General features: G+C 40.7%; 1 protein-coding gene across 1 annotated transcript in view; it reads left to right on the top strand.

Moving 5' to 3' along the window:
* The window catches only part of piezo1 (piezo-type mechanosensitive ion channel component 1), a 134,844-nt gene that overhangs the window by 70,694 nt on the left and 38,829 nt on the right, over positions 1–25,321 (top strand). The window contains 16 exon segments of the mRNA XM_036584417.1: positions 429–525; positions 2,698–2,804; positions 4,349–4,609; positions 5,350–5,452; positions 7,435–7,616; positions 8,945–9,093; positions 11,882–12,040; positions 13,377–13,483; positions 15,048–15,211; positions 16,518–16,694; positions 19,328–19,453; positions 20,911–21,111; positions 21,615–21,819; positions 23,085–23,189; positions 24,233–24,389; positions 24,937–25,180. Coding sequence (XP_036440310.1) covers positions 429–525; positions 2,698–2,804; positions 4,349–4,609; positions 5,350–5,452; positions 7,435–7,616; positions 8,945–9,093; positions 11,882–12,040; positions 13,377–13,483; positions 15,048–15,211; positions 16,518–16,694; positions 19,328–19,453; positions 20,911–21,111; positions 21,615–21,819; positions 23,085–23,189; positions 24,233–24,389; positions 24,937–25,180 — 2,544 coding nt within the window.

Raw genomic sequence — 25,321 nt, 5'->3', positions numbered from 1 at the left:
GACTCGACTTGGGACTCACCTGCACTGACTCGGGACGACTATCTTGACTTGGGACTTGAGTGTGAAGACTTACGACTTACTTGTTGCTTGCAACTTAGTGACTTGTTCCCACCTCTGGCCATTACTGACCCCAGCCAGGTCTGCTATCCTGTTTTCTCTTACAGCATCACGTCAGAATTGTGTTTTCTTAGCTCACTACCACAGCAGTAAATTAGAACAGCAGTAGTTTAGAATGGAAAGACCTGTAAAGTTCCATTAGAGGTTTTGTGCTTAGCCGATTTTCACCTCTGGCTGTGTGTCTGGTCATTTCACTGCTCTGGTGTGATTGTTATGGTTGATTGTAGATGGTTTACTGAGCCCTCTTTATATGGTGTGTAATTACGTTGCGTTTGTAATGGTGCTGCTTTTCTGTGTTTTATTTTTTACAGCAAATGCTGCTGGCCACGGGTGAAAGCCCGGGGCAGGAATCAGACCCGTCTAACACTAAAGAGCATGCCACTAACGGTTCCAGTCAGCATGAACTAGGTAGGAGAACCTTTATAAAGCAGCAGCACAGTGAGACTTGTATTTAGGACAGTAGTAAAGTCAGTGGCAGAGATGGCACGATACCACTTTTTCTTTTCCACTACCCCAGGTGAACACACTTTGTTTTAAGTGAGCTATTTTTAATTAAAGGACTTCACTTTAAAGTGGAATTCCAGTAATTTTTCAAAAAATCTTCATAGTTAAGTGGTTGAAATGTTTAATTGTAAGGCAAGACAAGGCTAGTTTATTTATATAGCACCTTTTATACACTGCGGTCATTCAAAGTGCATTCAGAGTTAGTTCAAATTGAAATGCTAAAGGTAACAAAGTAAAATGGAAATTTTCTCAGTGATTTTTTCCAATGAATGGTAGATCTTAAATTGGTCTGTAATTACGGAATAGAGTTGCTTATGGATTTTTCTTTTGTAGAGAAACATTCTAACATTCTAACTAATTCTAGCTTTCTTTACAGTGATGGTGATACAAATATATCCTTTTTTACTGTATGAAATGACCACTGAACCTGAACAAGTTTTGTATAGAATGTTGATGATGGTAAAATGGGGCTGTTTTGCCTTACAGTGCCTTGCATGTACCTCTGATAAAAGGTAAAAAAAAAAAATACAACTACAAATACAACAGGCTACAACCATCTTTCAAAACTGTCTGAGGCGTCAGGCAGTGCATTTGTAACCATTTCATGTAATAACTCTCTCTGAAGGAGCTTTCAGAGCATTAAACTCTTCAGATGTCTGGTTCCTATCACCACCACTGTGAACAATAGACCTTCACAGTCTATCTTCACATTTTTACTTGTGTTCAATAAATTTATCTAACTGTATTGGCAGATTATATTGCTTGTTTTAAGAAACAAGCTAAATCATCTGTCACTATAGTGAGATAATTATACTTCATAAAATTACTTAAAGCAGGTAATAAATGTCTAGAAATAAGCTAAATAATCTTATAAGTGCACAACCATCTCGAAATAGGAAATATTAGATATATCGACTAGAATTAAGATAATTTTATTTGACAAGATACTATTTTTTTGCAGCGCATTGTATTCTTATATTACAGTACACTGACAACCAACCCACTGTGGTGAGGAGTCTGTTTCTCAGGGTTCTTAAGCAAACCTCTGTGATGACAATCTCCAGGATTGCAAATACGCCAGTGAATAAATATTTATTTTGGAGCATTTTTAATCACAAATGTGGGAAAACCTGTCCTACCGTACAGCCCACGTTCACTCTCCAGTTCAGTTTTACTCTCTTTTTGATCGGTTACTTGACACATGACGAGCAGAGCTTTTCAGCTGAAGTCGAACATTTTTAATCTTGATCAAGTGAAAACTCAGGCGAGGCTGGTTGGTTGAATTATTGGTGCATTTAGGAACACAGCAATGATTTCGGGCAGTAGTCTTGTAGTGTTTTACCAAAAGTAAGCATGCATAAATTAAATAAGAGTGGCCCAAGAATTGAACCCAGGGGGACACCACAGGTCACTGGCACTGTGGTGTACCGGCTACCTCATTAAAAGTGCCATATGACGAGCGGAGCTTTTAAGCTGAAGTTGAACATTCTTAAACTTGATCGAGTGGAAACTCAGGTAAGCCTGTTTGGTTGAATTATTGGTGCAATTAGGAATGCAGCAGTTATTTCCGGGCAGTATCAGCCATTGTCTACAGAGCGACTGGAAGCTGTTTAATGTTACTATTTACTCTTCTGAATTAACGAACACAGAAGTGTGAAAATGTTCTGTTCTGACTTTTTCTGAAGTTTCTTCAGAACGGCACATTTCACATCAAACCACTTTTTTATATCTTAACCTTTTAATTATGCAGAAATTTTGAAAAAAATGTGGTATTCCCCTTTAAGATGATCATCTTAAAGCAGCTGAAACTACTCATTCACTCTACTAACCCACAGGAGGAACTACACAGCTAACAGCATCACAGCACAGTGTGAGTTGGCGCTGTTTCAGGATAGATTTGTTACAGGACTGAATCACTTTCTCTCTTTTTTTTCACACCTTTAGAGTTTTTAATGCTGAAATCAGCCCCTCAACACAGACATGCCATCTGTAGTCAGAAGTAAATGAATGTATTTGTGAGATTAGTGAAGGTCTGCAGTAAGGCTCTTGTACATGAAGTGTATGTGTGTGTCTCAGGGGTCGAAGGAGAGGCTCTGGAGAAGCAGGAGGAGGACAGCCCACTACGTTTAGTGGGGAAGATGATCATGCAGCAAAGTTACGTCTGTGCTCTCATCGCCATGATGGTAACAACATCCTCTTTCTGCTTTTCTGTGTAAAGTGAAACAATGCAGTTGATACATTCATTTTTCATTCATGAGTTTCGTTTTACATTTATGAAGATGTTTTTTTCTTTTTGTTCCTTTAAATAGTCGTTAGAAGCCCATCACTGTGGGCCTCTGGCCGGCATCTGAATTTTATATGGACTAAATTACTCTACGGGGATATTTAACGGTCGTCTTCTATGGCAAAAACTCCTGAGTTGTGCATTTGCAAAGAACTAAATATTTCTTGATTCTAACCAATAGCGATTAGACAGAAGCAGCAGAGGCAGTGTTTCTGACTGGGGTATCCACCCAAAACACAACATGATGACAGAGAATATGCACTTCAAACCATTTCCAAATCTCTACCTCAAGCTCAAGGGTTCAAGTAGAATCAAAACATTTTTTTTGTCTCGGTTCTTTCTGCCGTCCCTTAGTATTCACCTAAATAAGGCTGTGTGTCCACTCTATACGTTTATTCCTCAGCTGCCGGTACGTTTTACCTTTAATCCTATGGGAAGTGACCACAAGGTTATCAGAAAAGTGCTACTGCTTTTTTTTCATGAGTACAGAAAGGTCTGCAAGCATTGTTTTAAATCAACTTCTCCAAACTGAAAAGGCCATTAAAAAGTGAAGCATCTAAGATTGCATTTGGAAAAGGCTGCATGATTACATATTAAAGCTCGCAATTCCATTTGCACTGCATGTACTACAGTGGGCATCCAGTTTGTTAAAAAATATGAAACTTTTAGAGTATACCACTTAAATTTAATTAAGTTTAAAAACATTAAAGTTGTTAATGTCACGAAAGTTACAAAATCTACTGTATATAAGCAAAATGTTTTTGAAGTTTTAACCAGGCAGAGTACCTCAAAAAAACCTGATATTGTCAATACGCAGCAATGTTCTGTCTTCCGTGTTTAGAGAGAGAGAGAGAGAGAGAGAGAGAGAGTGAGAGAGAATGACAGGACTAGAACGGCACTTTGAGGCTACGTTCACATTACCAGGCTGAAGTAGCACAAATCTGATTTTTTGACCCAGATCTGATTTTTTCAGAGCTGTGTGAACGCACAAATCTCATCTTTTCAAATCAGATCTGAGCCTCTTTCGTATGTGGTCTTTGATCGGATTCATTCAGCGTTAATGTGGCAGCAGCGCTTGACTTTGCCAGTAAGAGTCAGTATAAACACCAGAAAAGCAACAATACATTATTGGGTGTGAATTACTTCACCCACATTAATGTGAACCATCAAGTGAGAAAGATCAGGTCTAAGCAAAAAATCAGAATTGAGTACTGAGGCTCCTGCTAGCATTTGTTCATTATTATCGTTATGCTAACGTATTTTGAGTGACCATTAGCGTTTCTAGGCAAAGTATTCCTTGCACACTCACGTCTATAACTTAATAGGAACTCATCATTGTTTTCAGTGTAGTTTTGAGCATTAAAGTATTAGGATGTGAACTTCCAAAGATGTTGAGGGATAAACTTCTGCTCTTCCATAAACGTTTTCCATCGCCCCCTGCAGGTGTGGAGTATAACCTACCACAGCTGGCTGACCTTCGTGCTGCTGCTGTGGGCGTGTCTGATCTGGATGCTGCGAGCGCGTCGCCGTTTCGCCATGCTCTGCTCGCCCTTCATCCTGCTGTACGGCCTGGGGCTCTGCGGCCTGCAGTACGTCTGGGCCATGGACCTGGAGCCCGAACTGCCCCAGCACATAGGCTCCATGAGCCTGAGGCAGATGGGTCTGGACCGAGCACACTACCCCTGTTTACGCCTTGGAGCCATGGTGAGGATAGTGGAACTCTGGGAAATGGAGTTACATAGCGATAGCAGCAGCAGTCAGATGAACCATCATGGCAGTATTAGAAGTCTGCAGTTATTGTTGTCTTGTTGTACTATTTAAATTTAATTACATAGCTAATTGCATTTGTACTTACACAATGACATTTGGTTTATATTCTGTATCGATAAGTTTAAATATGTAGTTCTGACTTATTTTTCTTTGTTTTGAGATCGAAAATAATGAAAACAACATTTTCGTGTCATCAGGAATCATCCAAAAAAAATGTATTGCCAATGTGGTGAATTAAGGAACTGTTTATTTAGGGAAAGGCAAAGAGTGGTTGTAGGATTTGTGTCATTCCAGAGACTTCGGATCTGTTTTAATCTTCTAAACCACGTGTTGGAATATATACGAAAAACCTGATTAATATATATGGTGATCTATTTTATTTTAAATATAGTTTTTGACTTAATTTGAAAACACCTGTTGTTCTTTACATTGTGTGTAAATTTCATTTTAAATGGACCAATAGAAACGACCCAAAATGACTTGGAAAAAATTCTGGTTCCATTGACTTACATTAAAAGTAAAGGAGGTTTTTTCCTTCTCCTGTGAAGTTATAATTTTGGAGATTTGAGATTTTCTTCCGACAGCAGCGATATCCTGCACTATGTGTATGATATATCAAAGTATGATACTAAGTATGATATACCAGAGATGTTTTTTCTCCTTTTCTTGCTCAGCTGCTGTTCACACTGACGTTTTGGCTGCTGTTAAGACACTCAGTAAAGGACATATTCTGCAGGAAGAAGCAGGCAGCTCCACTGCAGGAGGTCACCACTGGAGGTGAGAGAGGCCGGATCTGCACTGAAACCCTCCAGCACTCTAAAAAAAAAAAAAATGATCTATATAGAACCATGAACACTCAAAGAACCCTTTCCATGATCAATGGTTTCTTTGCATCATGAAATGGTCCTTCAGACTGACAGAGACTATGCTGTAGATGGTTCTATATGGAACTTACTTGAAAAGGGTTCTAAATAGCACCCAAAAGGGTTCTATTGTTACGATGTCAAGCTTGTAACAATAGAAGAACCCTTTTGGGTGCTATGTAGAACCCTAGTACATTCATGCATATTCTCTTTCATGATGCAAGGAACCCTTTAATCATTTAAATAGTTCTTTGAGTGTTCATGCTTCTATATGGAACCATATAGAACCATTTTCCTTTCTAAAGAACTAAAAAGTGTAGCTCACACTTAAAAACTTATGTTCCCACTTAGAGTATGTCAGTTGTTACATGTTTACTGTTATTTAACAGTGTTTACTGTTAATTAGCGTGTTATATACTGTATCTGTGCTTTGTGCCCTGTTATATAACCCTGGTTACGAACAATATTCATTTATTTTTTATTTTATTTCTCTTTTTTTGTTTATTTTTGTTAATTTGTTGTTATATAAGAGATTGTTATTATAAGAGACCAAGTACGGGTCTGAGTAGTGGTGGGGGCAGGCAGGGGGTATTAAATCTCGGGTCAGTATCAGAATGTGTTGGCGGTCCAGGCTGGTAAGCTAATATGGCAGCGTAGGGTTTTGAACCCTTCAGATTCCTTCCAGTGTGAAGGGAACTATTTCGGGCTGTAATGATAACTCGTTAAAAATAATAATCGATTAGATTTTACGTTCTCAATAAGTCGGCTTAGTGATTAGTAGGTCATTATAAACCCAAAGGTTTGGAATGTTTGTTAAATACATTTGTTGTTGGGAAGGTTATATATCAGGGAGAATTAAGTTGAAATAAAATTCACTTCCAGAATGCCTCGTATTTGAAACCCAGTGAGCAAATCTCAGCCAGAAAACTTATCAGAGTTACGGTAAACAGATTACAGCATACAGCCGTATTAAAAGTCTGTGCGCCCCTGATCAAATGACATGTTTTGTTGATAGCGCTATATAAATAAAATAAACCTTGACTTAGAAAATCCAGGTCCGAGCTCCCGTGACGCCGCCAGTGGTGACAGTGGCAAGGAAAAACTCCCTAAGAGTAAGAGTAAGAAAACTGGAGAGGAACCAAGACTCAAAAGGGGAATCATCCTCCTCTGGTCAACACCGGACAGCAAACAACAACAAAAGAGCAAAATGAGCAGAGAATAAGGTTTTAACATTAGTATAAAATATTAATGTACAGAATACAGAAAAGGGGAAAAGCAGGAGAAGCAGTGGCTCTGATTAAATAGTTTGAGTCTGTGCAGCAGCAGCATCAGGAGGGTCAGTTCATACAGGTGAGGTTTGCACAGCGTTGTACAGCAAGAAGCTCTGTGGTGGTCAAACTGGTTCAGGAGTCAGGCGAGCGGTGGGCACCAGATGAAAATTTAAGTGAAAATAAGTGAACACTTCCTCTCTAGAGAACACACTTCTGCACATTTTAATGCACCATTACTGTTACATCAAATGTGGCCTGTGCAAAAGTTATTTATATTTTATGTTTTGTTTTGTTTTATGTTAAACTGAGTAAATAAATAGAAATTGAGCACTGAAATTGTCAGAAAAGTACCATAAATGTGTTCTGTGTGGAGGATGTGTTCATTTATTTTCATTTAGAAAAGTGAAATTTGACTGGGGCTGTTTGTATACTGCAGTGTTATTTATTGTTTAATAACTTCTGGCTTACTTTTGAGCAATAAAGTATATCCATTTTTTGTCACGTATAAATATATTTTTCCTTTTTATGTGCACATAATAGTTGGAAAATGGTCAGTTAAACTAACATCTTTTTTCACTTCTTTCTCTCTGTGTCTCTCTCTCTCTCTCTCTCTCCATCTCTACAGAGAATGCGGGGCGTGATGACTCCATTCTAAAGCTGCTGGGCAGAGTGGTGATGAGCCTGTATGCCAAGTATTGGATCTATGTTTGTGGAGGGATGTTCATCATGGTTAGCTTCGCCGGAAAGCTTGTAGCCTACAAGATCATCTACATGCTGCTGTTTCTGCTCTGCATGTGCCTCTACCAGGTAAACACTGACCACCCCTGACCACCCCTGACCACCAGTGACCACACAGGTCCACACATGCTGGCTGTGTTGGTTTTCTAATGTGTAATATGTCCATGGTCGTACTTCCTGACGGCCACAGTAGTGTTTCATGCACTAGTGCTCACACATGGGGGTCGTTCCATAAGGCAGGTTTCTCAGTGATATTCTCTCCTGAATCAACTCATAAAGTATTTGAAAATTAGCTGATGGGTTAAATCAGATGCAGGTCCAGTTCTACAGGGCTGCAAAAGCAGGATAGTGTAGATGATTCTGACAACTGAAAGAGTACACGTATGTAATTATCATTATGTTTTGTTTAAATCGTATAAATAATGTGGTGAGACTCTTATTTCATTCTAAAGTTTTGTTTGGAAACAAAAGGGTTGAATTCTTGAGTCAGCCAATGTAAAATTATCCACTAAGGATTATTTTCCTGTGCTATCTAGGCAGATATAGCCAAGCGAGCTCTCCCATTGGCTAGGCCAGGGGTCGGCAACCCAAATGTTAAGAAGAGCCATTTTGTCCTGTCAGCAAAAATCAAAACAACTTGGGATTCATTGTGTCATTTTTGCGGTAAACACTAAACAAAAACTTAAAAAAAGACTTACTTTGTTCGGGAAAATTCAAATGAGAAGTTGGCAATTGAGAAACTGACTTTTTAGTATTTGACAGTTTCTCGTTGCAGATTAAACAGGAAACAGTATCAGGAAACCCGCTGGAGTGGTTATAAACGCAAATAAGTCTGTTAGTCTTCAAATGATCGATGTTCATCTTAAATCTTTTCGTAGCTACTAGCTAGGCGGGATTGTTGTCGTTGCTATGGTGACCAGCAGTCTGCGCACCAACCTTCAGGGTTAAAGGGTGAATTAGCCGTTAAACATTAACTCCAGTGTTTAAGACCGTTTATTGTTAAGACTGTTAGAACGATCATTTTCTGCAAAAGAGGGTAATTAGATAAAAATCTGATTCTGCTGTGGAGCCGCAACAGGACAGTAAAAGAGCCGCATGCTGCCAGCCCCTGAGCTGGGCCTTCAGGAGCTCAACTGAAGGCCTTACACATTGTGATGTGGAGGTGGCTTACAAGTAGGGTTTTGTCATCGATACATACACATAAAACTACAAAACGGCCACATAAACTGCTTTAACTTTAAATGCCAACACTAATATTACAACAGGGGTTAGTTATTTTTTGCTTGTTTGCATAATGTGTGTGTGCACCAATACGTACATCAGTAAAAACTACTACATTCTTTAGGTCTTAAACTGTGGACCGAATTCAGGCATAAATGATTGACCTCTCATTCTAGGTGTATTACTCCCTATGGAGGAGGCTCCTGAAGCCCTTCTGGTGGTTGGTAGTGGCCTACACCATGCTGGTGCTCATTGCTATCTACACCTTCCAGTTTGAGGACTTCCCAGGCTACTGGAGGAATTTCACCGGCTTCACAGAGGAACAGTACGTCATTTATTACATCACCAGGGTTGCTGATAACAGTTTATCTCATTGATTAGGTAGAAAGAAAAGATGCTCTCTCATGCTTTCTTCTGTATTTTTCTCTTTGTCGTCACTGCTATTCAAGGCTTCGCTACAATCTGTGTGACAAGTCATTTCTTCCTTTGCGGTGCGATGAAACAACAGAAGGCGTATTGCCCCCCTGCGCTTCCTATAGTGCAGTGGTTCCCAGTCCTGGTCCTGGAGGACCCCCTGCCCTGCGCATTTTAGTGTTTCCTCTGCTCCCAACACACCTGATCCAACTAATCAGCTCATTAACAAGCCCTTCATCATTTGAAGTGGGTGTGTGGGGAGCAGAGAAGACACTAACGCATGCAGAGCAGGCATTATTTGTTTACCTCTGTTTTACACCCGAAGTTCATGCTGTTGGGGCTGAATCAGAGGTCAGCAACCCAAATGTTAAAAAGAGCCATTTTGTCCTTTCAAAATCAAACCACCTCAGGAGCCCCAGTATTTTATGTCCATTTTACCATCTTGTCCGTAAATATGTCTCAGTATGTGCTGATGTACTAGTATAGACTGAAAAACATAATATAAATGAAAACACAGACTTACTTTGCTCTGCTTTAAGCTTCAGCTCAGCTATAGCTGCTTTTCTCACATCTCCAGCAGGAAACATTTCCACAAAAGTAGAACAGTTTCTTGTAAAATGTCTCTCAAAGTTCCACTTTTTACGAGGCTGAAGTCGCTTTTCATTCGTCAGCTTCTTTTTCAAATTTTCCTGTTCCACCTTAAATTGTGCCAGAATGTAACTGCTGCACCATTTAAGGTGGAACAGGGAAAATTCCGAATGAGAAGCGACTTCAGCTTCGCAACTTTTTAGTGTTTGACAGTTTCTCATTGCAGATTAAACATATCAGGAAACCAGCTGGAGTGATTATAAACACTAATAAGTCCATTTGTCTCCAAACTATCGATGTTTATCCTAAATATTTCTCCTTGCCTTGTCATTATAGCTACTAGCTAGGCGAGATTGTTGTCTGTGTTGCTATGTGACCAGTCATCTTCAGGGTTAAAGGTGAATTAGCAGTTCTACATTAACTCCAGCGTTTAAGACCAATTATTGTTAAAACTGTGTTGAACGATCAGCAGAGCTTTATTTTACTGCAAAGGAGGATTATTTTATTTTTACCTACAAATCTAATTCTGCTGTGGAGCCTCAACAGGGCACTAAAAGAGCTGCATGCAGCTCCGGAGCCACTTGTTGCCGACCGCTGGGCTAAATGAACACACAACTAGAAAACACACTAGAACATTTCCAGTTTTTTACAATATGAATAATGTTATTTACTCTTTAAAGACACAAACTGGCATTTTAAATTAAAAGTAAAATTGACTGTTTAAATAACATGAATCAAATATAGTGCAACATTGAAAGTACGAGGCGACAGGCTGTGTAGCACAATCAGTCATGTATAATTATACTACGACATGTTGCTGTAGGTGTAGCAGCAGCATTTACACAGTCTGATTCCAGTCTTGGCCAGTTCCTATTGTGTATCCTGATTTCGTCGTAATAAAACGTCATCAACGTAGTTGTCTAATCACCACAGCCCTAATTCACATCTTTAAAAAATCATTTTTGCTCTGATGACAGTGGTGGAGGTGCGTTTGCGTGCGACAGAGTGAACCATTACTGTGTGTACACCACAGAATGTGTTTGAGTAAGTGTTATAAAGTCTGGTAAGGTTCATTTACACAGGCTTATTGAACGAGTGGGTGTAAGTATCTGTGTACATATGAGGGAGCCTACGTTTGTGTGTGCGTGTCTGATGGTTTGGTTTCATGTGTATGTTACTGTTGGCGTTCACAGATGTGCATGGCTTAGACCATGTAGGGTGCTTTCCGCAGTGATCACAAGATTCTGGGAGCAGATTCAACACAATGGCTCAGATTCATGAATTTTCATGAATATGGCCCAATGTGTGTAGTGTTTACGGCGCTGTAGGCTACAGAGAGTGGCTGCTATTAGACAAAACAATGAAGCAACATGATTTACACTGATCAGGCATAACATTATGACCACCTCCTTGTTTCTACACTCATTGTCCATTTTATCAGCTCCACTTACTATATGGGTGCACTTTGTAGTTCTACAGTTACAGACTGTAGTCCATCTGTTTCTCTGATACTTTGTTAGCCCCCTTTTACCCTGTTCTTCAGTGGTCAGGACCCCCATGGACCCTCACAGGGCAGGTACTATTTGGGTGGTGGATCATTCTCAGCACTGCAGTAACACTGATGCTGATGTTAGTGTATGTTGTGCTGGTCTGAGTGGATCAGACACAGCAGTGCTGCTGGAGTTTTTAAACGCCTCAGTGTCACTGCTGGACTGAGAATAGTCCACCAACCAAAAATATCCAGCCAACAGCGTCCTGTGGGCAGCGTCCTGTGACCACTGATGAAGGACTAGAGGATGACCAACACAAACTGTGCAGCAGCAGATGAGCTATCGTCTCTGACTTTACATCTGCAAGGTGGACTGACAAGGTAGGAGTGTCTAATAGAGTGGACAGTGAGTGGACACAGTGTTTAAAAACTCCAGCAGCACTGCTGTGTCTGGTCCACTTGTACCAGCACAACACAGTGTAGAAACAGGAGGTGGTCATAATGTTATGCCTGATCGGTGTAAATGTATAATCATAACCGATTTTTCAATCAAGAGGTGACCGTGACAAATGACACAGAGCTGTTTGTGTGTAACTGACATTGCCTCATTTCTCCCCTCCAGATTGGCTGACATTGGTCTAGAGACGTTTAAACTGTCTGAGCTCTTCACCAGCATCATGATCCCCGGTTTCTTCCTCCTGGCCTGCATCCTGCAGCTGCACTACTTCCACAAACGCTTCATGAAGATCACTGACCTGGAGCACGTCACACCCCTGAACAGGCAAAGACCTTTTATTTCTGAAACATTTAGTACACTTACTAATGAATATTGAGTCTGTACTGTTGAATCAAGGACAACATTGAGAGCTACACATTGATCTGACAAATCTAAGAGGTCAGCTTTCATCTAGTTTACCCAGTTGTGGCGCTGTAATACCCCTGTTCTGCTGATTTTGGTCTTTTCCTAGCTCTGTCACACCTGATCTAATGACTCGGTTCTTCATCAAGCCTGAGTTGAGGTGGATGTTTTGGTCCTGGAGTCTTGGAACATTTTAGTGCAGGACTTCAGGACCCGGGGTGGCAAGCACTGATCTGGTTTGCATGTTTGGGCAAAGATAAAATTGTTTCATTGAAAGAAAAAAAAACTTTATTTATGGCACTCAGGGGTTTTCGGCAGTCCTGGACAGTAGATTTAACACAGCAGCACAGTGTAAAAAGGAGGCCTTGCCCTTATAAATGCAAAGGCACCTTGCTTGCACAAACATGGTGCCACTTTATGGCTGAGGCAGGTACTCAGCCATAAAGTGGCACCATATTTATCAAGCCTTAGAACGCCAAACTAAACAAAAAGCTTCCAGGAGGTGTCACTGTTTAACGGTTGACATATGGCTCCTTCAAGAATAGCTTAGCCAAACTTGAAATATCATGATACTGTTGCTGCCTTCAAGTCGTGTTGGAAATACTATATTAATGAGATGAGCACACGTGAACGCCACCGCAGTGTCGGATTTACTGGTAAAAAACTCAGATTTTTCAATAAACCCTGAGTTTTCATGTTGTGGCCGCGTCAACAGAAGAAGCAGTGGTAGCTGCTGACAGTTGCATTGTAAAGTGGTTGTATTTGTTACCCAGCAGTTGCACACAAACACTGATAAAATCATCCACATGCAAAAATATGAGCATGTCATGTGATGCTTCTCACTGGATAAAACTCACCTCATTAGCATCCTCTGCTTATCGTTTTGTTGCAGTAATACAAAATAAACAGAAAAACTAAAGTAACCAAAATAGCATTATGTCCAGAGTGTCTTGTCTAGAGTCTGACCAAAAGTCTCACCACTTGAACACAAATAAAGTCATACTTCCAAACTCCAAAGATGTAAGTAGGAACTTCTGAAGAGGATTGTTATAATATAAATTGATAATAATGGCTATAATTGGAACTGAAGTCTCTGTATTTACTCGCCTCACTATCCTGCACTCTCTCATAAAACGCTACGTCATCACTAACATTGGTTTCAGATGTCCTTCTGTTATAAACTGCATTTCCCATGCTTCTTCACAAGCTCTTTGCAGTTGAACTGGCTCCTATAGGTGTGTTTTGTTGGTACGTGCAGAAAGCGATCTGTCCCGAAGCCAGAGGTGCTCCAGAGTTCAGAGGGAGGAGGCTTTGAGGAGGAGGACCTGCATACGGAGCTGGGAGATGATGAGTCAGAAGATGGCGGTAAGAGCACAGAGACTTATATGAAGTTCTCTCTCTGGTGTCATGAAAAACGCTCTGATTTGCAAACTACACACTTAAAAATGATGCTTATTCTTCTCATTCTTTGGTAAAGAAACGGTTCTATATAGAACCATGAACTCTCAAAGAACCCTCTGTGTGATTAAAGGGTTTTTTTGCATTATTGAAGGGTTCTTCAGATTGATGCAGACTGTGTTTTTGAAAAGGGTTCTAAAAAGGGTTTTTGAAAAGGGTTCTATATAGTGTTTTTCTGTTGTTACAGTCTTGATATCATGACAATATAAGAACCCTTTTTGGTGCTGTGTAGAACCCTTTTCAAAAAGGTTCTATATAGAACCATCTACAGCACATTCTCTGTCAATCTGAAGATTCTTTCACGATGCAAAGAACCCTTTAATCATGCAAAGGGTTCTTTGAGTTCTCATTGTTCTATATAGAACCATTATCTTTACTAAACAACCCTTGAAGAACCATAATTTTTAAGTGTGTACAGTGTATGAAGATGAACACTGTAGACTGAGTTCTAAAGCCAGGGTAGATTGTACATTTCTAAGTGGAATCTAGCTGGAGCCTCACAGATCAAACCACAGGGCCCTCGGGTGTAGCTAGAGAAGCTAGATAGCAAGCTAAAGTGTTGGTGAGGTAGCTAACATTAACCCTTGTGTGCTGTGCAGGTCTGTGGGACCCGTTTTCAATGTTTACTGAAATAAATGAAGCAATTTTATTACTATATCAACCTCAGATTCTTGTTCTTTGCTCATTTTCTGTGAAGAACATATAAAATAACCCATTTTCAGTGTCTTCACTCTGTTCACCCCCCACACATTTATATTACACATGTGGTGTTGGGCTGAACCCGCGGGGAGTAAAAGTGTGGAGGTGCTGTGTCCTTCGCTCTGTTCTCCTCCTACATGGCCTGCTGTTAGTGTGTGTGTGTGTGTGTGAGGGTGGACAGCATGGACAGGCTGCTGACTGGCTACAGCTGCTAAAGGAGAACCCTACACTGGCTGCTTGTGATATTTTAAACGTCTGGTATTTTTACATAAATTATTATGGTTATTATATAAAAAAAACAATAATGAGGTGGGTCACTGAGTAACAAAAGCATGAACGCCACACAAGGGTTAAAGGGGCACTCCAGAAAGAAAACTATAACCATTGTTGCACCTGTTACAGACATGCCTGCAGTCTTCCTGCAGTGGCGGAACTAACGTCTACAGTGTTGAAGACTAGAAAAACCCCCTTCTCTTTGAAGGTGGGAGGAACTTTTGAAGAACTACAATTTGTGGATACATCTGACCAGGCTGATTGAATTGTTTTCTTTCCTGCTGGCTTGCAAATGCAGACGGAAGCCAGATAACTGTTTGCCAGTGTTTGTTATACGAGTGAAATATTGTTGCACTGTGGTATGAAATTCTGTAAAAACCATTTTATGATTTGATTTTTCGTCTGTATTGTCTGAACCTGCTCTGTACTTAAAATCTTATATCTAATAAAATATCAATGCAAGCTAATAAGCTCTTCTCTGCTGCCCATCTGCTCTCAGTGATGGTGCCCAGTAAGTGGGGGCTGGTGATGGACAGGCTGATGGTGCTCTGTAGGAAGTTTTCAGACATACTGACCCTGATTCAGGCCTTTATCTGGAGGATCCTGGAGCTCCACATCCTAAAGATCGTCGCCTTCTTTGTCGTCTGGGTGGCGCTGTTGGAGGTATGAAAGCCTACTGTTGTCTCTGGTCTCTTTATTCAAGGGAATATTCCACTGATGTTATTAAACTGAATGAGGGTTGGTTGGTAATGTGCGTCGGCCCCACTAGCTTTTATTGTTATTGTTACACCAAAAAGAGAAATGCACATTGTTATTGTAGCAGTCATATTAATAACTGCAGTAGCAGTAAAAACGACAAAAGACAGACTTACTGCAAAATGCTAATGTCTAACAACTACAGTTAAAACAATGAATAATTTTTTATCTAAGACAGTCATTTCGTGCTGTGCCTAACAATGCCTCTTAACTGTGGTAAAATCACTGTAATGCACGGCCTCACATGGCTAATTGCAATTATAAAAAATACACCAGTGTTCTGTTAAAATACATTTCGCTCAATTGAAAATGTAATTTTCCAGTTTTTAAAGTGACAAGTTTAATGAAGTACGTGAACATTTTTAAAGTTTAAAAACATACATACCTTTCACTTCCCTTTCAATATGGTCCATAAATGGAAACTAAGCTGCAAAAACAGCATGTTTTGAATTCGTTGTTGCTTTGATGTCATGAAAACTCATCCACACCCATTCATAAGGAAGTTTTTTTCAGCTTTCTGAATAAGGCACAATACAGCCAATAAGGTGAGGTCATTTACAAACATCACAGTAACAGAAACAGCTGGTTTAATGCTACGGTGTGAGAAGGAAAATAGTCATGCAAAATGAATCATAGAACATAAAAATATACAGGTCTTGTTAAAGGGCCTTAGGGGGAAAAACAAAATACAAGAAAAATGTACAAAATAGGCCCTTTAAAAGTTTTGTTTATTATTAATAGTTTCAATGACGTTTTTCTTTTATGGGGTGCAGTTTACAGTCATAGTCTGTTAACAGTAAGCTGTGGTTACCAAGCAACATTACGCTCAAAGATCATTCTACAAACAGCACGATTGTTTATTAATAACTTGGCACATTAATGCGGAATTCAGTTGGTGTGTATTAAAATTTTCCATAGTTTCCTAAAGTAATAACAAAATACAGTGGTATCCACTTTATCCAGTTTTTAACTGTTTGATTCAGTGACAACCTTGAGGGACGAGCTCTGTCTTTTTTTTGTTTTTTTTTGTTTTTTTTAATTAGTTGTAGTGAATGTTTGTCCCACAAGGAGCGAAGCAGCTGTTGTGCATCTGCACTGTTTGTAATGTGTTTGTAATGAGGTGTTAATTTGTAAATGTTGTCTCACTCGCCCACTCTCTCTCTCTCTCTCTCTCTCTCTCTCTGTTCTATCTCTATGTCTCTTTCTCATGCAGCCATCTGTGATGAACCTGGTGTTGGTGGTGTTGTGGTCCTTTGCCATGCCGTACACTCGTTTCAGACCTATGGCCTCCTGTCTGTCCACCGTTTGGGTCTGCGTCATCATCGTCTGCAAAATGCTCTACCAGCTCAGCATCGTTAGTCCTAGTGAATACTCCAACAACTGCACCGTGGTGAGCGATCCGCAGCCACACATATGCACTGTAACTCAGACTCTCTCATGTTTACAGACATATTTTAAAATGATTTTCAACTGCTAAAAGTTTCAGTTATGGCCACTTTCAGTTATGGCCAGCAATAGCAAAGCTGGTGTATATATAGCCACTACATTTATGACACATTTTCCTAGTTTGATTATTCGAACCGTCTGTAGTTCCAGGCTGAAGTGCAGTAAATGTAATTCATCATGCAAATAACGTTCATTAATGTTGTAATTACATTTGAATAGTAACACAAACTGACAGTAATGTTTATACACCCAGACATATTGCACAACTATTAATATATGCTATTGTTTACAGTGTATAGTCACTCAGTTCATCCGCTGGATGTGACATGCACCTCTGCATTGTCACCTGCATAATATTTATTTGATTTTACTTACTCATTCTTGTACTGTACACTGTTTTACGGTTGTTTTAGTATATTTTATTATATATCTTCTTCTATTTATGCATCTGTATAATAGCAAACAACATTTGCTCGTTTTGCTTTTTACTGTACTTTGTGCTGCTTTATCTTGCTTTATCTATCTATCTATCTATCTATCTATCTATCTATCTAATAACACAAAACAACCAAGAGTGAATTAACACACATTCTGTGCTCTGTATAGCCACCTTTCTTTAAATGTGTGTTTCTCTCTCTCTATCCACCCTCAGTCCTTCCCCACACTTACTCTGTAATACATGTAGGTGCACATGTTTGCCATCAGTGGCTCGGCTTGTGTGGAAGCTAGTTTGGCACTGGTTTGATTTCTTTCTCTCTCTCTCTCTCTCTCTCTCTCTCTCTCTCTCTCTCTCTCTCTCAGCTCCCTGTTGGGAGGATAATCCTCGCTCTAATTACCCACCCACCCCCTGTGCTTACTTTTTGTTGATGCGTTTAGACTCAAACTTTACGGCTGTTGAAGGAAAGCAGTAAACAGTGAGGCGTTTGGCTCTCAGGTGATTAGCGCTTCTTTATGAGCACTCGTTACTGCCACATTAGCACAGACCTCGCCTCATCTTCCCTGCCTACGTTAGTTTACTAGAGCTGAACCGTTCATCACTTTTAGATTAAAAGCAGTTTTCAAATCGCAGAAGCTGCAATTTTATTTGTATCCTGCATTATTCAGTGTTATCTTAACTGGGAGAATTTAACCTGATGACGTAGAGCTTGAACATCGGACAAAGTAGTTTTACTTTGGTAACTATTTTGCCTCACAATGCCCTGCATGTATCCCTCCACCATATATTTTAAAGTTAGGTTTTAAAATAAGTCCAAAATCAGGCAGCGTATTCATAACCATTTTGTGGAATAACTGTGAGGAAGCTTTTAGAGGCATTAAACTCTTCAGACATCTGGTTTCTAACTTCTGACTCCCCTTAGAGGGCAGCGTTGAGTAATGTTTGTTTTTTTGAGCTTGAGCTGTTTCTGTCGTCAGTTGGGAGCTAATAAGTATCAACAGTTAAAAAAGAATTAGCTGATCATCCAGTTTACCCGCTTTAGATTTCACTGTTGTTGGAAGAAAACCTCGTATCTCCACAATGGTGACTTTACAGGAGAAGAAAAAAAACCTACTCTACTTTTATGTAAGTCAGTGGAACCAGACGTCTTTCCAAGTCATTTTGGGTCATTTCTTTTGGTCCATTCATCATGAAATTTGACACACAATGTAAAGGGCAGCAGGTATTTTCAGACTGTCAAAAACTGAGAAACGATATACGAGGTTTTCTTCTGACAGCAGCGATTTATTCTTTGAAAATAGATGATTGAGTTGTGAGTCACAATTATCCATATGGCAGTTAATCATCAGCTAAAATTCCATGATCGTGATCGTGTGTACAGAAAAGACAGAGCAAACTTGGCTGTGAAAAATAAAGCATACAGTGGGGTAGAAACTCACGCATGCTGATAGATACTGTATGTATTGTTTGTAGAGCACAGTGCCGTTTCAGATGCCCTATTGTGTCTCTTCTGCTGCCTTTCATAATATTCCCCCTCCCTGATCTCTGTTGAGGTCTTTCTTTGCCATTATTTTGTGCTGGACTTTGATGCTCTGCAGTCACGCGATGGTCTGCAGTCTTTTCAGACTGCTTTGTTTCATGTTCTTTGAAGTTTGTGGAGTTGTAGAGTAGTTTTGAGTGACCAAACATCACGAATGTACGCTTTTGATACAACACTGTATGTCCAGCAGTTCCTGCTTATCCAACATTTCTTCTGAAAAAATCCTTATTAATAGGGAGTTTGTCCCCCTTTGCTGCACTTCCCTGAAGACTCTACTCTTCTAGATGTTGGAACGTTGCTGTGGGGATTTGATTGACCATTAGTGAGGTCAGGCACTGATGTTGGATGGTCAGTTCTGGATCATTCCAACTCATTCCAGAGATATTGGATGCAGCTTCATCACTCCAGAGAATGCACATCCACTGCTCCACAGACCAACGCTGGGGGGCTTTATAGCCCTCTAACTGAGGGGCATGGTGACCATAGGCTCGCATGGCTGGTCCAGAGCATTCCATTCTATTGTTCAGTGCGTCTTTATGGAGATTATACAAGCTGTGTGGCTCTTTAAGACTTTCTCTCTGTGTCCTTCTCTGTCTTCTAGCCTCTTCCCAATGAGACCAGCCTAGAGAGCAACGAGGTACAGAACTCCATACTTTACAAAGATCCAGTGGATCCAGCTAACTGGTTTGGCTTCAGAAAGGATGCCACTGCTTTAGGCTACAGTAAGGTGAGATATTAGTGGTCCAAGTATATTTTCATATTCAAGGAATTTGGGTTTAATGCACTTGTAATAAACATAAATGATCAATGCAGCATATACAGAAATAATACAAATAAATGAAATGCACAGCTAGGCTGTCACAAGATATAAACATGTTTAATTTTTGGGGTGAGACAACAAGATGTTTACTCATTAAATGATAAATAGTGCAGAAAGGGGTCATTTTTGTGACCTCTGCGTCCAGATCTGTTCAGCACATTGCAGTTATGTTGAGTTAGTTTTATTATAACTTTGTTCTCAGGGTTGTTCAGCTTTCTCAGTTACTACAGAATCTTATTAGAATATTTTTAAACATTTTTCTGCTTTTATATTATTGAAAACATAAGTTCCAAACTTTTCAATGATGTTTCTAAACTTTTGAACGCTGGTGTATCCAGTATGCATCTATACACCGATCAGGCTCCACTTACTGTATAGGTGCACTTTGTAGTTCTACAGTTACAGACTGTAGTCCATCTGTTTCTCTGCATACTTTGTTAGCCCCCTTTTTCCCTGTTCTTCAGTGGTCAGGACCCTCATGGACCCTCACAGAGCAGGTACTATTTGGGTGGTGGATCATTCTCAGCACTGCAGTCACACTGACGTGGTGTAGGTCTGTTAGTGTGTGTTGCGCTGGTCTGAGTGGACCAGACACAGCAGTGCTGCTGGAGTTTTTAAACACTGTGTCCACTCACTGTCCACTTTATTAGACACTCCTACCTTGTCAGTCCACCTTGTAGATGTAAAGTCAGAGACGATAGCTCATCTGCTGCTGCACAGTTTGTGTTGGTCATCCTCTAGTCCTTCATCAGTGGTCACAGGACGCTGCCCACAGGACGCTGTTGGCTGGATATTTTTGGTTGGTGGACTATTCTCAGTCCAGCAGTGACACTGATGTGTTTAAAAACTCCAGCAGCACTGCTGTGTCTGATCCACTCAGACCAGCACAACACACACTAACACACCACCACCACGTCAGTGTTACTGCAGTGCTGAGAATGATCCACCACCCAAATAGTACCTGCTCTGTGAGGGTCCATGGGGGTCCTGACCACTGAAGAACAGGGTAAAAGGGGGCTAACAAAGTATGCAGAGAAACAGATGGACTACAGTCTGTAACTGTAGAACTACAAAGTGCACCTATAGAGTAAGTGGAGCTGATAAAACGGACAATGAGTGTAGAAACAAGGAGGTGGTCATAATGTTATGCCTGATCGGTATGTGTGCAGGTTATTTATTACAGTATAGGACAGGGGGGTTTGGACCGTAGCAAATGCAGATGTGCAGCCACATGTGCCGTTCAAGACATACAAAGATACATATCTGAGTCAAGAGTCCTGCAGAAGTGCAGTTAAACTGTCGTTATTGGGGAAAAAGATAGCAGAGTGTTTCTCATTTGCTCACCTGTCTGTTCTGTTCTGTAGAATCATCTGCTGGTGCTGCTGCTGCTGGTGTTTGAGGCGACGGTCTATCGGCACCAGGTACATCACTACAAGCAGCTTCAGCGCTCTCCTCCAACTATCCCAGCCATCTTCCCCCAGGCCACGCGGGACAAACTGGACCAGGGCCTGCTCCCCTGCATCAAATACCTGCTCAACTACAGCTTCTACAAGTTCGGCCTGGAGGTGAGCCCCCTGCTATGTCTCTCTCTCTTCCTGTGTGTCTCTCTCTCTTCCTCTCTCTCTCTCTCTCTCTCTCTCTCTCTCTCTCTCTCTCTCTCACTATTTTGTTTGTACCCATGTGATGATACCAGTTAGAAGGTCGATGTTGAGTTCAAAGTTTTAAGTAATATTAAACCAAATTGGTTGCAAAAAATGTATGAAATTATCATCTTCACTTCAAATAATTAATAATAAAATAACAATTAATTTTAGATGTGTCCAGAATGGTAAACAGAGCTGTAGATGACTCCAAAGCTGTAAAATCAAGAATGAAATTGTAATAAAATGAATCCAGAATGCCTCGTATTGGGCAGATAACTTGAGAAGAACTCACTATAATGTATATTTACAGCGTGTATATAATCCCCAGCATATTATTTATCGTTTAATATGCACTTGGCCATTCTTCATTTACTATTTCAGAATATTTCCACTGACTCTCTGCGTGCTCTTCTTTCCCTCTCCAGATCTGCTTCCTGATGACGGTGAATGTGATCGGCCAGCGCATGAACTTCCTGGTCATTATCCACGGCTGCTGGTTGGTTGCGATCATGGTGCGGCGGCGCAGGGCGGCCATCGCCAAAATCTGGTCCAAGTACTGCCTCTTCCTGGTCATCTTCATGATCTACCAGTACATCCTATGTGTGGGAATCCCCCCGGCTCTCTGCATCGGTCAGTTCCTGCCACATAGGTTTTTGAGTTGTCAGTGCAATCTGGTGTTTTCTAACACATCTAAGCTAGACTCGTCTTTCACAACCCTTATTACATGGTTTACAGGTCCTTTAGAGATTGAAATCAAGTTTTCAGAGGTTGAATAAGAAAAACTGAAGACTGCCTGGGTTTTTCCAAGGACTAGATCTGTGCTCAGGCAGTTAAAGTTAACCCTGTCAGTCATACATCCATGATCTTACTGTGTAAATGTGTGTGTTTGTGGCTTTCCCTCTGTTAAAGATACACTATATGGACAAAATTATTGGGATACCTCGCCTAATTATTGAGTTCAGGTGTTTCAACCACACCCTTTGCTAATAGGGGGATAAAATTAAGCACATAGCCTTGCAGTCTCGATAGACAAACACTAGCAGTATAATGGGTCTGAAGTGCACAGTGCCTATCCTCTGTTTAATCACTCACTAAAGCGTTCCAAATCGCCTCTGGAAGCAACATCAGCAAAAGAACTGCGTGAAAAGAGGCTTCACAAAATGAGTTTCCATGGCTGAGCAGCTACACACAAGCCTAAGATCAAAATGCACAATGCCCAGTGTCGACTGGAGTGGTGTAAAGCACCGCCTCTGGACGCGTTCTGTGGAGTGACGAATCACACTTCTCTATCTGTTAGTCTGATGGACAATCTGGGTTTGGCGAATGCCGGGAGAACGTTACCTGCCTGACTGCACTGTGCCAGCTGTAAAGTTTGGTGGAGGAGGGATGATGATATGGGGTTGTTTTTCAGGGGTTGGTCTAGAACCCTTAGTTCTGTGGGGAAAGTTTGCAGAAGGCCCTTTCCTGTTCCAGCATGACTGAGCCCCAGTGCACTAAGCAGGGTCCATAAAGACATGGTCGGGAGAGTTTGTTGTGGAAGAATTCGACTGACCCTCACAGAGCCCTGACCTCAACCACATCAACACCTTTGGGTTGAACTAGAACGGAGACGGTAAGCCAGGCCCTCTCGTCCAACATCAGTGTCTGACCTCACAAATGCTCTTCTGGATGAATGGGCAGAAATTCCTACAGACACTCTCCAACATCTTGTAGAAAGCTTCCCAGAAGAGTGGAAGCTGCAAAGGCGGACCAACTGCATATTAATGCCTATGGATTTAGAATGGGAGTCATAAAAGCTCCTGCAGGTGTGATGTGTAGGTGTCCCAATACTTTTGTCCTTTTAGTGTATTATTCAGTGGAACTGCATGACTGAATTTGTAGGTGTTTTTGTCTAGATTATCCATGGAGATGGAAAACTTCAGTCACCGTCAACTCAGCACTGATCAAATGGATCTACCTGCCTGATTTCTACACCATCCCCAACTCCAAAAACCTCATCGGTGAGTGGGTGACTTTTTACAGCAGGAGTTAGAGGGGCATTGTGTTTATCTCATTGACTCAAGAGCTGACCGGTCCAGCAGTGCACTCAGTGTTTATGGCTGTGTTGATACAAGCCTTATTGCTCATTTTGGAGTTTTATGCTCAGATCTGGTCTTTCTGTTGATGTTTCACTGTTCATGTTTATCTTTGTATTTGAGCCACATCTGTCATTAATTTGAACACACTGTGCTGCGATAGGACTCGCATATGCATTATCAATGCATTGCCACTGCTGATCTGCTGCCCACGCTGGATAATGACCATAGTGATATGCATGCACAGTGAAACGCGCAGTAAATATAATTCTGATGGGATTGATCTCGTTACGGTCACGTGCATTGAATATACAGTCTAGGAGCACATATGTGCACTACTGTTCAGAAGTTTTCAGTCATATAAAACCAATTTGGGTAAAAGTTCCCTTTTTATATAATTAGTAGGACATTAGAAAGCTGAATTAAATGAATGAGTCCATGAATAAGATGAGTCCATAATGATGAACAGATCCATAGATTATTCAAAAATGACTGCATAGCAAAGCTGTAAACCACTGCCAATTAAATTATAATGAAACGAATATCCAGAATTCATCGTACATCAGAAATGGAGACCAAATCTCAAGGCGAAACAAATCCTCAATAAATAGCTACAATATTTTATCATTTTATTCATTTCTTGTCCAATTCTTGACAAGTCTTATGTCGAATAGCATGTAGTATTTACATTTTTGTTATGTTGTACATAAAAAGTGATTCAAATTTATGAGCCATAATAGTGTAATAGTAAATAGTGTAAGTGGGCGTAAGTGAATAGGTAGGATTTTGTTATGATTCCTTTTCTGAAAAAAATCATATCTGTGTCAAATTTAGTGTCGTAATGTTAGTGTAGCCAATTTTAAACTGAGCAGATTGCAGCAAAGGGTCACCTACAGATCAAGCCTGTGGTCAGAGGGAGTATAAACAGTGTAATTAAAACGTTTTGAACCATTTGCTTGCTTGCGCAGCGGATTTCCTGCTGCTGATGTGCGCCTCTCAGCAGTGGAAGGTGTTTGAGAATGAGAAGAAGGAGGAGTGGATGGTGATGGGAGGAGAAAACAATGATAACCCGGACCCCATGGAGGGAATCCCCTTTAACCCTGCCCCAAACTTCATCAACTGCAGGTACTGCCTCTGATCCTTCTGCACCCATTGTAGCACCCCCTTCAGTGCATATGTAAAAGTGCAGGTTTGCAGCTTCTTGTGTTGTAATTCGGCGACCTTCGTAATGATTGTTAGCCTGTTAAAATCATTCGCACAAGCTGCTTCCATATAAATGAATCATGAAAAGTGAATAATAGTTATGGTTCAGATCAATTGCTGCTGCACAGAACCCAAAGATTTAACTAATGAAAAAAACTTCCTCTTCATTCATTCATTCTTTCTTTCTTTCTTTCTTTTTTCTTATTCTTTTTTTCTTTTTCTTTCTTTCCTTATTTTTTGTTTTACTAAACTCTCTCTTGCTGTCTTTTTCTTATTTTCTTTTTCTTTCTTTTTCATTCTTTTTCTCTTAATGAACTCCATCTCTCTGTCTCTCCCCTACCCCACCCCTCACCCCACCCCTCACCCTACCCCACCCCACCCCTTACCCCACCCCACCCCTTACCCCACCCCTTACCCCACAACACTCTTCACCCTACCCCACCCCTAACCGCACCCCTCTCTGTCTCAGGTCATATCTGGACATGGCGAAGGTCCTGGTGTTCCGGTATATGTTCTGGTTCGTGTTGGCTGTGGTGTTTGTGACGGGTTCTACCCGGATCAGTGTTTTTGGTCTGGGTTATCTGCTGGCCTGCTTCTTCTTCCTGCTGTTCGGCACTCAGCTGCTGATCAAACGGTCCCGCACCAGGCTGCTGATGTGGGACTGCCTCATCATCTACAACGTCACCGTCATCATCTCCAAAAACATCCTGTCTGTGAGTGAACACTGTGTGTGTGTGTGTGTGTGTGTGTGTGTGTGTCTCTGTGTCTATGTACACCCTCACCTGGACTGGTTTTAATGGACATGAACATCAGCGATATCTACATGTCAATTAGTAGTTAATAAAAGAGTACCA

This window comes from Colossoma macropomum, unplaced genomic scaffold (genome assembly GCF_904425465.1).
Source record: "Colossoma macropomum unplaced genomic scaffold, Colossoma_macropomum, whole genome shotgun sequence".
Classification (NCBI taxonomy): Eukaryota; Metazoa; Chordata; class Actinopteri; order Characiformes; family Serrasalmidae; genus Colossoma; species Colossoma macropomum.
This window is presented reverse-complemented; position numbering and strand designations above follow the sequence as displayed.